Here is a 13,994-nt window from a genome sequence, read left to right on the forward strand (position 1 = left end):
CGTTTTTCTGTGACGTGCGTGTTAGTCTTTCGATTTATAAGGTCGGAAAAGGACGGTTAACTAATTACGGATCGATGTATTCAACCGTCAGAGAAAGGCCAAGGCAATAAATCGTTTTTTTGCATATATTCAAGAAAATCAGGCTCCGGGGATGGGTCTAGTGAAACTCGAAGTCACTGGCTCGCATCAAGCATTGGATATTTTCTTTAGTAAGTATATGACTTCTATTTGCAGTTTAAGTCGGTAAGGTAGGTCATAATTAATACTTCATATCATACTTATCGTAAGTGAAATTAGAAACATGTTTAAATCAACGTAAATTTTGTTCGAATTGTGTCCTCCGTCCCGAAAGCAGACGTAACGTAAGATTATGAAACAAATTATGCATTTTAAAACTATTTTGTGTATACAAAAAGAATTTGGGTAATTTCGGAAAAACATTAAAAAAATTGTATCTCCAGAACCATGGCTCCTAGGACCAAGGTTTCAAAGACGGAAAGGAAGGAAATGACATCATCTACATACCACAAAATTTGACGCGTCATGTGCCAAACAGCCTGTATAATAAGTCGGGTAATTTGTTGATAAGGCTCCGGACTCACCGAGGAACTCCACGAAGTCGGCATAGTGGCGGGGCGAGATGTGCGCGAGGCGCGCGTGCGTGGTGGAGGCGTAGGCGCGCAGCGCGGCCTCCAGCAGCGGCCGCAGCGGCGTGGGCGGCCGCGGGGGCGGGGGGCGCGCGCGCGAGCAGCCCGCCGCCGCCACGCAGCAGCGCCGCAGCACGTCCGACTGGAACGGACATCGTGCTTATTGTACCATTCACTATTTCACATTTAAAAATGATAGCTCTGGAGAAGCCCAATATAATTGGCGAGACCAAAGCCACACGACTCCGCGAGCTCGATCACCTGGAGATGATGGGAGAGGATCGTGCCGTGAGAAGAGCGTATGTGGGGCACCCGGGTGGAAAACGTCTGTCTGGGCGTCCTAGATACCGCTGGAGTGACGAAACCCAAAAAGACCTGTCCGCCCTCGGAATACCCAACTGGCGTGAAGTGGCGCAGGATAGGGCAGAGTGGCGCTCTCTTGTGTCAGAGGCCAAGATCCTATTCCTCCTGAGCTAGTGAAGTAGTAGTAGCTCTGGAAGTACTGGAGGCGTAGCCAAGATGACAATCGTATATCGACAAAGGCCAAATGGAAAGAAAAAAAAACATAAAATAAAATAAATATTATAGGACATTATTACACAAATTGACTAAGTCCCACAGTAAGCTCAATAAGGCTTGTGTTGAGGGTACTTAGACAACGATATATATAATATATAAATATTGATAAATACTTAAATACATAGAAAACACCCATGACTCAGGAACAAATATCCATGCTCATCACACGAATAAATGCCCTTACCAGGATTTGAACCCGGGACCATCGGCTTCATAGGCAGGGTCACTACCCACGAGGCCAGACCGGTCGTCAATGTGATGTGGCCAAACACAAGAGGATGGTAGGTGGATAAAAGTAGAAAGCGTTTTCTACGTTGGACGTTAAAATAAGACAGAGGTTGTACAGTCGCCCTCAAATATATCGGAGAGGCCAAGGTGTTCAAAAATATATGAACACGCACTCTAACGCCTTGACAATAGAAGCGTGTTCAGATATTTGTGAGCACCTTGGCCGCTCCGATAAATCTGACGGCGACTGTACCTGTGTTTTACATCAACACTACTAAGGTTTACATAAATATATGAACTTTAAGCTTTTGAGTAAATAACATGCCTTAAATGGTAGCTCACGGTCTCTGGCAATTTCAAACCATGGTACGACGGCACAGAAATTATCCCAAATAAACAATAACCGGTTAAAACGGTCTAATATAAACCTGATCAGTCTTATCAATAATCGCTGGACTTTTACTTACCAGTACTGGGGCGCATTGGACGTTCTTGACGAGAAGAGGCAACATGGCTTGCAGCTCGGCACGACCCAGCGAATGTGCTAACGCTACGGCCCAGTGGATGTCTGCGATAGCTGGATGGCTGTCCTGTAAAGACAAAAAACGAAGTCGTTAGTAGATGAATCATAGCTAAAGCCAACACTGGGAAGAAAGGGCGCCCATGTTTTGAGAAATATGTAAACCATGCCTACGTCGTTCATTGGAAGGATGTCAAAAGCCCGCCGATTAAAAACCTGAATGTTTTTATGAATATCAATCTTCTTCTTCTTAGTCGTATACTCTTGTCAGAGTAGTCGTGGTCATTGCGGTTGTTGTACGGCCTATTTCGCTGTTTCCTACCATGCTTCTCTGTTTATTGCCTGCCGCACGCACTGATTCAAAGGTGACCCGGTCAAAGCTTTCACTAGGTCAGTCCATCACATTGAGGGTCGTAATCTGGGTCTTGTGCCATCCACTCTGCCCTGAACAACCAGCCTCGCCATGGCGTCGTCTCCCCTGCGCGTAACGTGACCGAAGTAGCTAAGGATGCGAGAGTGTAAAGTCTTTGTGTAACCTTGAGCTCCTGGAGTATTGATATATTAGTGCGACGCTGAGTCCAGGACATCCGCAGCATCCTTCTCCAGCACCACATTTTCAAAGCATCGAGGCGTTTCCGTTCACTCTCTTTTACTGTCTACGTTTCAGCATCGTAAAGCAACACTGGGACAACGAGAAATCTTACGAGACGAGACTTCGTTGCCCTTGTGATGTTGCGGGCGCTCCAGATCTTAGAGAGCTTCTCCATTCGAGCGTCGTTTAATTTCATCTTCGGAACCTCCGCCGTCTAAGACCAATGACCCCAATATATATGATGACACAACTTCACAGTTTCCAATCGCTTTTGGTTTATTCACGTCGTTACGGTTCACGACCATCATCTCGGTTTTCAGTCGGTTGATTTTCAAACCGAATTCGAGACTGACTGTTTCAACCATGTCTACGTTGTTCAATGTAAACCAAATCTACGTCATTCAATGAATGCTTTTATGAATATCAGTAGAAAAGTTGAAGTTAATTTTGGTACAAGGCTTTTGAATAAGAAAGTCCAAAAACTCAAAAATAAGGTGGAATAATAACTCCAAAATAATGCCATCGCTGCGGTCAGTGGACTAAACAGTCGAATCGTAATCTATTCACCCAGACTGCTTGTGCTACGTTATAGTAGTTTATGCAACAGTTGTATAAGAAGGGTCAAAAAAGGCGAGTGGCGTGAGTTATTGTAAAGGAATACGCCACGAGCATTTTTTGACCTACTTATACAACGTTGCATACAATACTTTTCCTACGAGTCAACAAAAATAAATCTTAATTTAGGCAAACAAAGCAAAGTATATAGCCAAGACGCGCGAGCATACCTTGATACGCGCCCGGCCCGCCCCGGGCCGCGGCCGGCCGGTCAGCGACACCTTCTCGTAACTCATGAGGCTCTGGTACTTGCTACTTGCTAAATTAAATTTTTGGACAGTTTTTTCTCGATTTTGGCCACCGTAGCCTACGGAGACTAACAAGCAACGCTAAGCGGTCTTCGTAGTCTATGGGTGTCACATGCGTGTTTCTGACTTATGAAATGATTGTTTTTACTATGCAACCAAATGCATATTTTGTAAGTTGGCAGCAATACACTTAGTTTAAAACTGTATTCGTTTTGGTTTTGTTAGGTTGGTAGCCATTAATCGCAGTAACGTTATAGCGATTAAAAGCACAAGAGCTTTTATGAGGAATAGACATAGACTTTTCTTGAAATCTTTTATGTATGTTCTTATATTCGTGTTAATGAATGCATAAATGACAGATAACAGTAGAGGAGTAGGAAAAGGTTATAATATCTTCTTGACCTGGTTGTAGTGGAGGTGCAGGTTCCTCATGGCGAGCGTGGCGAGGCGCATGGCGCGCGCGGGCTGGCCGCGCTGCTCCATGTAGCGCGCCACGGCGAACAGCTGGCTGGAGGCCAGCGCGCCGCGCGCCGCCGCGCCGCCCACGGCCGCGCACGCCGCCTCGAACGCGCCCGCCGAGCCCTCGCACACCGACAGCGCGCTCAGCGCGCAGCCCGGCGGGTCCTGACAGTCAAACATGTTATTTCAATTCATATTCATCTAAAATCAATTTAAAAATTGCCTGACGCCTGTTTTGTTAGAAAAGGAAAAGTAAGTTGAGTGTGGTCCTTTGAACCGGATTTGGATCATATAATTATATCGGACGATTGCTAATTTTTGTATTAGATTTACTCTCATAACCGGCGTTACTCGACTAAGTACCCAATTTTCCCAACGTTTACTCACGGTAGGATCTAACCGGCTCCATTAAGTCTACACCTTGAAGAGTTTGAAGTCTTAAAACGTGTCTTAGAACACGAAAACCCTCAAAGCTTCAGAAAAAAAGAAGGTTGGCGTTGGTTGAAGGTTGCCAGCCTTCCAACCTTCAAATACCCAACTACTTCCAAGTACTTCAGATACCCTAGTGTCTGTCACAAGGAGGTTCGAGCCGACATATTACATCCTCGGACCTCGTGTTCGACCTGTACCCACCCAGGCAGGGCAAAAACTATGAGTTCGGGGCCTAAGGAAGCAGAAAAAATTGTTGAACACTTCTCCTGCTGTTCAAAGCTGAGCCCTAAACAAAGTGCCGTGGCGTGGGGCATAGTCGTTGCCGCTTCATCAGTCAGTTACCACAACTACACGGACTGTTACCATGGTTACACAGTACCTTGGCGGCGCACTGCAGGGCTAGCGTCCTCGCGCAGGCGCTCAGCTTCTCTTGCTGCTCGAAGCTGAGTCCCAGACGCAACGCCGTGGCGTGAGACATGGCTGCTGCCGCTACCGGCCCCGTCGCTTCCGTTGGCGTGAACAGCTCGTACCTGCAGACAAAAAATTGCCAACTTACAAATGTCTTCTGAATAACGTAAATTAAAAAAAGATTTGAACATCAACTCAGAAAGACGCCCACTAAAGAATTCAAAACACACGTCTTGTTGGTTTTACTTCCTCTACAAGAACTAATCTAACTGAGAATTTTGGCAACTCGCGCTAAAGGATGAGAACGACCGTAAAGTAACCTTAAGTGTGCTTAAAGTGGACTGCAGATGTACAATACAAGAATCGCATATTCCCGCGAAAGTTTTAATGAGAGAGCTACAATATAATCGCATCTCATTATGAATGCTCTTATTCGTATTGCTTGGGGATATTATTGAATTACTGATTAGGAAAAAGTCACTCTATTGAGTCTACAGTCTGCATGCTTTAAATGTATGTCCATGGATCCCACTTATAGTGGTTATTATAAAGAATATTTGTTCTCTAAAGGGTAAAGGTAATGCAGTTGTACTTCTGCTTAGCACTGCACTCCCGCAGCTTGGCTTTCGGCCTCGCATGCTTGGGCAATCCTACGCTGCGGGCCTTCGGCCTTACGAGGAGCTCGTCCTTCAAGAGACCTTTTCGATCATTGGGAAACATGCTTTGCCATGAACGTCAATAAAGTTTCAAAGGCTTCGAGGAGGAAAGAATACGTACCAGTTCTGCATGATAGAGAGCAAAGCGTCGAGTCCGAGCTCCGTGGCGCACGTTACTAGCCATCGGACCATCTCTCGCCTCCGCCAGTTCACTGACGATAATGTCATCCGGAGCACCTGAAAAAAGTAAAATTAATAAAAGATTTGTACATCGATAAGTTTTCAAAGTCTCTGTTTTTCGTGTTTCTATTAAAGATTATGAGGAAGCCGAGGAACTAGCGATTATGTTTAAAAAAAAAGCGATGATACTTTCTTGCCATGACGAAAATCGTTTAACTGAATCAAAATTGCATATATCTGAGCGGAAAGAAATCCTCGATATTATTACGTCTTCGCATGCATAGGCGTAGTCGGAAGAATGATACAGTCGTGTGCCTTTAGATTGGGTAAAAATCTACACCCGCAATTTATATTAATTACCAAAGACGTGTATTTAATTAATTAGTCTCAGCATTGTTTCGCCTTGTCTACATCCACAATGGCAAATTTGAGTAGTCAAATTACCCTTTTACGAAGCTCAGGAATGCAAGGCTTGTAGTAAATAGTGATGTACCTGCAGCCCCAGCTCGAAGGCGGCGTGCAGCAGGTCGCGGTGGTGGTGCGGCGCGTCGGGCGGCGCGGCGTGGCGCAGCGCGTCCTGTGCGAGCCGGAACAGCTGTGGATACTAGTATAGTATAGTATAGTGATGTACCTGCAGCCCCAGCTCGAAGGCGGCGTGCAGCAGGTCGCGGTGGTGGTGCGGCGCGTCGGGCGGCGCGGCGTGGCGCAGCGCGTCCTGTGCGAGCCGGAACAGCTGTGGATACTAGTATAGTATAGTATAGTGATGTACCTGCAGCCCCAGCTCGAAGGCGGCGTGCAGCAGGTCGCGGTGGTGGTGCGGCGCGTCGGGCGGCGCGGCGTGGCGCAGCGCGTCCTGTGCGAGCCGGAACAGCTGTGGATACTAGTATAGTATAGTATAGTGATGTACCTGCAGCCCCAGCTCGAAGGCGGCGTGCAGCAGGTCGCGGTGGTGGTGCGGCGCGTCGGGCGGCGCGGCGTGGCGCAGCGCGTCCTGTGCGAGCCGGAACAGCTGTGGATACTAGTATAGTATAGTATAGTGATGTACCTGCAGCCCCAGCTCGAAGGCGGCGTGCAGCAGGTCGCGGTGGTGGTGCGGCGCGTCGGGCGGCGCGGCGTGGCGCAGCGCGTCCTGTGCGAGCCGGAACAGCTGTGGATACTAGTATAGTATAGTATAGTGATGTACCTGCAGCCCCAGCTCGAAGGCGGCGTGCAGCAGGTCGCGGTGGTGGTGCGGCGCGTCGGGCGGCGCGGCGTGGCGCAGCGCGTCCTGTGCGAGCCGGAACAGCTGTGGATACTAGTATAGTATAGTATAGTGATGTACCTGCAGCCCCAGCTCGAAGGCGGCGTGCAGCAGGTCGCGGTGGTGGTGCGGCGCGTCGGGCGGCGCGGCGTGGCGCAGCGCGTCCTGTGCGAGCCGGAACAGCTGTGGATACTAGTATAGTATAGTATAGTGATGTACCTGCAGCCCCAGCTCGAAGGCGGCGTGCAGCAGGTCGCGGTGGTGGTGCGGCGCGTCGGGCGGCGCGGCGTGGCGCAGCGCGTCCTGTGCGAGCCGGAACAGCTGTGGATACTAGTATAGTATAGTATAGTGATGTACCTGCAGCCCCAGCTCGAAGGCGGCGTGCAGCAGGTCGCGGTGGTGGTGCGGCGCGTCGGGCGGCGCGGCGTGGCGCAGCGCGTCCTGTGCGAGCCGGAACAGCTGTGGATACTAGTATAGTATAGTATAGTGATGTACCTGCAGCCCCAGCTCGAAGGCGGCGTGCAGCAGGTCGCGGTGGTGGTGCGGCGCGTCGGGCGGCGCGGCGTGGCGCAGCGCGTCCTGTGCGAGCCGGAACAGCTGTGGATACTAGTATAGTATAGTATAGTGATGTACCTGCAGCCCCAGCTCGAAGGCGGCGTGCAGCAGGTCGCGGTGGTGGTGCGGCGCGTCGGGCGGCGCGGCGTGGCGCAGCGCGTCCTGTGCGAGCCGGAACAGCTGTGGATACTAGTATAGTATAGTATAGTGATGTACCTGCAGCCCCAGCTCGAAGGCGGCGTGCAGCAGGTCGCGGTGGTGGTGCGGCGCGTCGGGCGGCGCGGCGTGGCGCAGCGCGTCCTGTGCGAGCCGGAACAGCTGTGGATACTAGTATAGTATAGTATAGTGATGTACCTGCAGCCCCAGCTCGAAGGCGGCGTGCAGCAGGTCGCGGTGGTGGTGCGGCGCGTCGGGCGGCGCGGCGTGGCGCAGCGCGTCCTGTGCGAGCCGGAACAGCTGTGGATACTAGTATAGTATAGTATAGTGATGTACCTGCAGCCCCAGCTCGAAGGCGGCGTGCAGCAGGTCGCGGTGGTGGTGCGGCGCGTCGGGCGGCGCGGCGTGGCGCAGCGCGTCCTGTGCGAGCCGGAACAGCTGTGGATACTAGTATAGTATAGTATAGTGATGTACCTGCAGCCCCAGCTCGAAGGCGGCGTGCAGCAGGTCGCGGTGGTGGTGCGGCGCGTCGGGCGGCGCGGCGTGGCGCAGCGCGTCCTGTGCGAGCCGGAACAGCTGTGGATACTAGTATAGTATAGTATAGTGATGTACCTGCAGCCCCAGCTCGAAGGCGGCGTGCAGCAGGTCGCGGTGGTGGTGCGGCGCGTCGGGCGGCGCGGCGTGGCGCAGCGCGTCCTGTGCGAGCCGGAACAGCTGTGGATACTAGTATAGTATAGTATAGTGATGTACCTGCAGCCCCAGCTCGAAGGCGGCGTGCAGCAGGTCGCGGTGGTGGTGCGGCGCGTCGGGCGGCGCGGCGTGGCGCAGCGCGTCCTGTGCGAGCCGGAACAGCTGTGGATACTAGTATAGTATAGTATAGTGATGTACCTGCAGCCCCAGCTCGAAGGCGGCGTGCAGCAGGTCGCGGTGGTGGTGCGGCGCGTCGGGCGGCGCGGCGTGGCGCAGCGCGTCCTGTGCGAGCCGGAACAGCTGTGGATACTAGTATAGTATAGTATAGTGATGTACCTGCAGCCCCCAGCTCGAAGGCGGCGTGCAGCAGGTCGCGGTGGTGGTGCGGCGCGTCGGGCGGCGCGGCGTGGCGCAGCGCGTCCTGTGCGAGCCGGAACAGCTGTGGATACTAGTATAGTATAGTATAGTGATGTACCTGCAGCCCCAGCTCGAAGGCGGCGTGCAGCAGGTCGCGGTGGTGGTGCGGCGCGTCGGGCGGCGCGGCGTGGCGCAGCGCGTCCTGTGCGAGCCGGAACAGCTGTGGATACTAGTATAGTATAGTATAGTGATGTACCTGCAGCCCCAGCTCGAAGGCGGCGTGCAGCAGGTCGCGGTGGTGGTGCGGCGCGTCGGGCGGCGCGGCGTGGCGCAGCGCGTCCTGTGCGAGCCGGAACAGCTGTGGATACTAGTATAGTATAGTATAGTGATGTACCTGCAGCCCCAGCTCGAAGGCGGCGTGCAGCAGGTCGCGGTGGTGGTGCGGCGCGTCGGGCGGCGCGGCGTGGCGCAGCGCGTCCTGTGCGAGCCGGAACAGCTGTGGATACTAGTATAGTATAGTATAGTGATGTACCTGCAGCCCCAGCTCGAAGGCGGCGTGCAGCAGGTCGCGGTGGTGGTGCGGCGCGTCGGGCGGCGCGGCGTGGCGCAGCGCGTCCTGTGCGAGCCGGAACAGCTGTGGATACTAGTATAGTATAGTATAGTGATGTACCTGCAGCCCCAGCTCGAAGGCGGCGTGCAGCAGGTCGCGGTGGTGGTGCGGCGCGTCGGGCGGCGCGGCGTGGCGCAGCGCGTCCTGTGCGAGCCGGAACAGCTGTGGATACTAGTATAGTATAGTATAGTGATGTACCTGCAGCCCCAGCTCGAAGGCGGCGTGCAGCAGGTCGCGGTGGTGGTGCGGCGCGTCGGGCGGCGCGGCGTGGCGCAGCGCGTCCTGTGCGAGCCGGAACAGCTGTGGATACTAGTATAGTATAGTATAGTGATGTACCTGCAGCCCCAGCTCGAAGGCGGCGTGCAGCAGGTCGCGGTGGTGGTGCGGCGCGTCGGGCGGCGCGGCGTGGCGCAGCGCGTCCTGTGCGAGCCGGAACAGCTGTGGATACTAGTATAGTATAGTATAGTGATGTACCTGCAGCCCCAGCTCAAAGGCGGCGTGCAGCAGGTCGCGGTGGTGGTGCGGCGCGTCGGGCGGCGCGGCGTGGCGCAGCGCGTCCTGTGCGAGCCGGAACAGCTGTGCCGCTGAACGCACGTGCCGTTGTGCGGCGGCTAGTGCTGCTCGGAGGCGGCCTGGGTTGCCTCTTGCTGCGCCTGGTACATGATATATTGGTATTAGCCTTGCGTATTAGTGTTTTCTGTGTGGTTATTAAAATATTTCGAGCAAAATAATGGTTCCTTATAAAATGAGAAAGGGTGGCTATAAAGTGAAGGTGTGTAAAGATTTGGCGAATGTGATGCTAGCTGCCATACGTGCTCACCGTGAGCACTGTATGCACGCTGATTATCATTCTGTGTAATGTACCTATGTAAACCATTTATTTGCGACACAATTACCAGATCCAGACCAGATACCTCTAGGTAGCAACTATAATTTTTCAAAACACCTACAGTGACAAAATTTAAGCTATTTTGACTAGCGCGTATTTCTCATTATACAAGTTTTTGGTAAAGTTAACTAAGTAATGCCCTGTTTTTTACTTTTGAAATTTAATGTTGTAGCTAACCTGCTTCCAATGACATATTTGTCAAAAATTCGGCCTGAGCGTCAAACATACCTAAAAGCGCACTGGCGAGAGCCGCTTGTTGCTGCTCGGCGTGCTGTAATGTGTGCCACGCGCCAGCACCGCCGCCTGCCGCGCCGGTCCCGCCGGCGCTGTCTAACGCATACGCCTCTTCTACCATTGGTAATCTGTGAATAAATAAACAAACATCAATTATATAATTTATAGAAAACACGGATGAACGGGGATACAAGTAACAAGGACTAACCTCATAGCCCGCAGTCCCACTCTGTACGCTAACTCTGGCTCGGCGGGCAGCAGCGCCAGGAACAGGAAGCGCGCGAAGGTGTGCGCGGGCGCGGAGCGGGGGTGCACGCGCGCGCCGAGGCAGGAGGGGCCGCCGTCCAGCAGCGCCGATACAAGTAACAAGGACTAACCTCATAGCCCGCAGTCCCACCCTGTACGCTAACTCTGGCTCGGCGGGCAGCAGCGCCAGGAACAGGAAGCGCGCGAAGGTGTGCGCGGGCGCGGAGCGGGGGTGCACGCGCGCGCCGAGGCAGGAGGGGCCGCCGTCCAGCAGCGCCGATACAAGTAACAAGGACTAACCTCATAGCCCGCAGTCCCACCCTGTACGCTAACTCTGGCTCGGCGGGCAGCAGCGCCAGGAACAGGAAGCGCGCGAAGGTGTGCGCGGGCGCGGAGCGGGGGTGCACGCGCGCGCCGAGGCAGGAGGAGGGGCCGCCGTCCAGCAGCGCCGATACAAGTAACAAGGACTAACCTCATAGCCCGCAGTCCCACCCTGTACGCTAACTCTGGCTCGGCGGGCAGCAGCGCCAGGAACAGGAAGCGCGCGAAGGTGTGCGCGGGCGCGGAGCGGGGGTGCACGCGCGCGCCGAGGCAGGAGGAGGGGCCGCCGTCCAGCAGCGCCGATACAAGTAACAAGGACTAACCTCATAGCCCGCAGTCCCACCCTGTACGCTAACTCTGGCTCGGCGGGCAGCAGCGCCAGGAACAGGAAGCGCGCGAAGGTGTGCGCGGGCGCGGAGCGGGGGTGCACGCGCGCGCCGAGGCAGGAGGAGGGGCCGCCGTCCAGCAGCGCCGATACAAGTAACAAGGACTAACCTCATAGCCCGCAGTCCCACCCTGTACGCTAACTCTGGCTCGGCGGGCAGCAGCGCCAGGAACAGGAAGCGCGCGAAGGTGTGCGCGGGCGCGGAGCGGGGGTGCACGCGCGCGCCGAGGCAGGAGGAGGGGCCGCCGTCCAGCAGCGCCGATACAAGTAACAAGGACTAACCTCATAGCCCGCAGTCCCACCCTGTACGCTAACTCTGGCTCGGCGGGCAGCAGCGCCAGGAACAGGAAGCGCGCGAAGGTGTGCGCGGGCGCGGAGCGGGGGTGCACGCGCGCGCCGAGGCAGGAGGAGGGGCCGCCGTCCAGCAGCGCCGATACAAGTAACAAGGACTAACCTCATAGCCCGCAGTCCCACCCTGTACGCTAACTCTGGCTCGGCGGGCAGCAGCGCCAGGAACAGGAAGCGCGCGAAGGTGTGCGCGGGCGCGGAGCGGGGGTGCACGCGCGCGCCGAGGCAGGAGGAGGGGCCGCCGTCCAGCAGCGCCGATACAAGTAACAAGGACTAACCTCATAGCCCGCAGTCCCACCCTGTACGCTAACTCTGGCTCGGCGGGCAGCAGCGCCAGGAACAGGAAGCGCGCGAAGGTGTGCGCGGGCGCGGAGCGGGGGTGCACGCGCGCGCCGAGGCAGGAGGAGGGGCCGCCGTCCAGCAGCGCCGATACAAGTAACAAGGACTAACCTCATAGCCCGCAGTCCCACCCTGTACGCTAACTCTGGCTCGGCGGGCAGCAGCGCCAGGAACAGGAAGCGCGCGAAGGTGTGCGCGGGCGCGGAGCGGGGGTGCACGCGCGCGCCGAGGCAGGAGGAGGGGCCGCCGTCCAGCAGCGCCGATACAAGTAACAAGGACTAACCTCATAGCCCGCAGTCCCACCCTGTACGCTAACTCTGGCTCGGCGGGCAGCAGCGCCAGGAACAGGAAGCGCGCGAAGGTGTGCGCGGGCGCGGAGCGGGGGTGCACGCGCGCGCCGAGGCAGGAGGAGGGGCCGCCGTCCAGCAGCGCCGATACAAGTAACAAGGACTAACCTCATAGCCCGCAGTCCCACCCTGTACGCTAACTCTGGCTCGGCGGGCAGCAGCGCCAGGAACAGGAAGCGCGCGAAGGTGTGCGCGGGCGCGGAGCGGGGGTGCACGCGCGCGCCGAGGCAGGAGGAGGGGCCGCCGTCCAGCAGCGCCGATACAAGTAACAAGGACTAACCTCATAGCCCGCAGTCCCACCCTGTACGCTAACTCTGGCTCGGCGGGCAGCAGCGCCAGGAACAGGAAGCGCGCGAAGGTGTGCGCGGGCGCGGAGCGGGGGTGCACGCGCGCGCCGAGGCAGGAGGGGCCGCCGTCCAGCAGCGCCGATACAAGTAACAAGGACTAACCTCATAGCCCGCAGTCCCACCCTGTACGCTAACTCTGGCTCGGCGGGCAGCAGCGCCAGGAACAGGAAGCGCGCGAAGGTGTGCGCGGGCGCGGAGCGGGGGTGCACGCGCGCGCCGAGGCAGGAGGAGGGGCCGCCGTCCAGCAGCGCCGTCGCCACGCGCGCGCCCACCGCCGCCGCCGCCTCGCCTTCCACGCGCTGCAGCTGGCCTATTAGTCGCTCCTCCTGGGAAATAAAGGGTTCATTTTATTAAATATAATGAATATTTGTGGAAAAATTAAAGTGTGACAACAGGCAGTCCTCACATTTAAGATAGCTACATTTTCTTAATCTCAATTTTATTGCTCAAAATGTTGAAATATTTTCATAACCAAATATTTTGAAATATTACCTGCTTGCAGTACCGTTCTTGCGCGTAGAGACCACTTGGTAACATTCGCTGTAACCCCAATCCTAATAGGGCTGCCTCTAGCGCTAGTGCCAAGTACGTTTCTTCGGGGTTCTTGCTGCCTGCTACGGGTACGTGCTGGTATCTGATAAAATAAAGATAGTGGTCAAAAAACAATTATATTTGAATGTCATTATCATCACATATCACATAATTATTATCATTTCACCCATTGATCATTAATTACCTAGGAGGCAAACCAGTATTCGGCTCCTCGTCCAAGTACGTGTGGAGGCGAGGCGAGGCGCGCTGGTCGTCGGGCGCGAGGCACGCGTCCGCGAGGCACTCGTACACGCACCAGATCGCCTCAAGCGTCCAGCCTGTCCAGCATAAGCTGTCTGGAAAGGAAATTAGAATTTAAATTAATTAATTTATTATTGATTATTATTATAATTTTTTTTTTTAGGTGGAATAAAATGGAGTATTTCAAAGGCATTATGAGAATCAAAAATTCTAATTGGTATAAGAGAGAAGTGGTTTCGTTTAGAGCGAGCCATTTTCATATTTTTATCGGTAGTTTCCGCACATTTTGTATGAGTCCAATGTTTGTAGGTGAAGAAATCAGCGTTGTTATTAAAACGTCTCCTGCAAAATTTGTTCCGAAACTATTAAAATTATGCAGGTGGCTCTTTTATTGCATTTTTTTGCAGGTTGTTATTATTATTATTTTTTTCTTCTGAACATTCAGTTGTCCACCTCATAACTATGCCACAACAAAAAATTATAGACTTCCCCGTTCTCCGCAAGTCCTGGGAGCAAGAGTCAGCACCAGGCTGGGGTGACAAGCATCTCGTCTCGTTCGCTCACCTCTCCCTAT

The 13,994-nt window shown here is 54.5% G+C and overlaps 1 protein-coding gene across 1 annotated transcript; it reads right to left on the bottom strand.

Moving 5' to 3' along the window:
* Positions 1 to 6: 6 nt before the first annotated feature.
* LOC133533231 (zinc finger SWIM domain-containing protein 5-like) lies at positions 7 to 13,515 on the bottom strand (the record flags this gene model as incomplete). Its single annotated transcript, XM_061872185.1, has 10 exons — positions 7 to 789; positions 1,922 to 2,044; positions 3,832 to 4,053; positions 4,700 to 4,850; positions 5,506 to 5,621; positions 9,647 to 9,825; positions 10,290 to 10,423; positions 12,731 to 12,954; positions 13,121 to 13,262; positions 13,365 to 13,515. Coding segments are annotated over 10 exons (1,718 nt in total), but the record flags the coding sequence as incomplete, so codon positions are not given.
* Between the last annotated feature and the right edge of the window lie 479 nt (positions 13,516 to 13,994).

This window comes from Cydia pomonella, unplaced genomic scaffold (genome assembly GCF_033807575.1).
Source record: "Cydia pomonella isolate Wapato2018A unplaced genomic scaffold, ilCydPomo1 PGA_scaffold_137, whole genome shotgun sequence".
Taxonomy (NCBI): domain Eukaryota; kingdom Metazoa; phylum Arthropoda; class Insecta; order Lepidoptera; family Tortricidae; genus Cydia; species Cydia pomonella.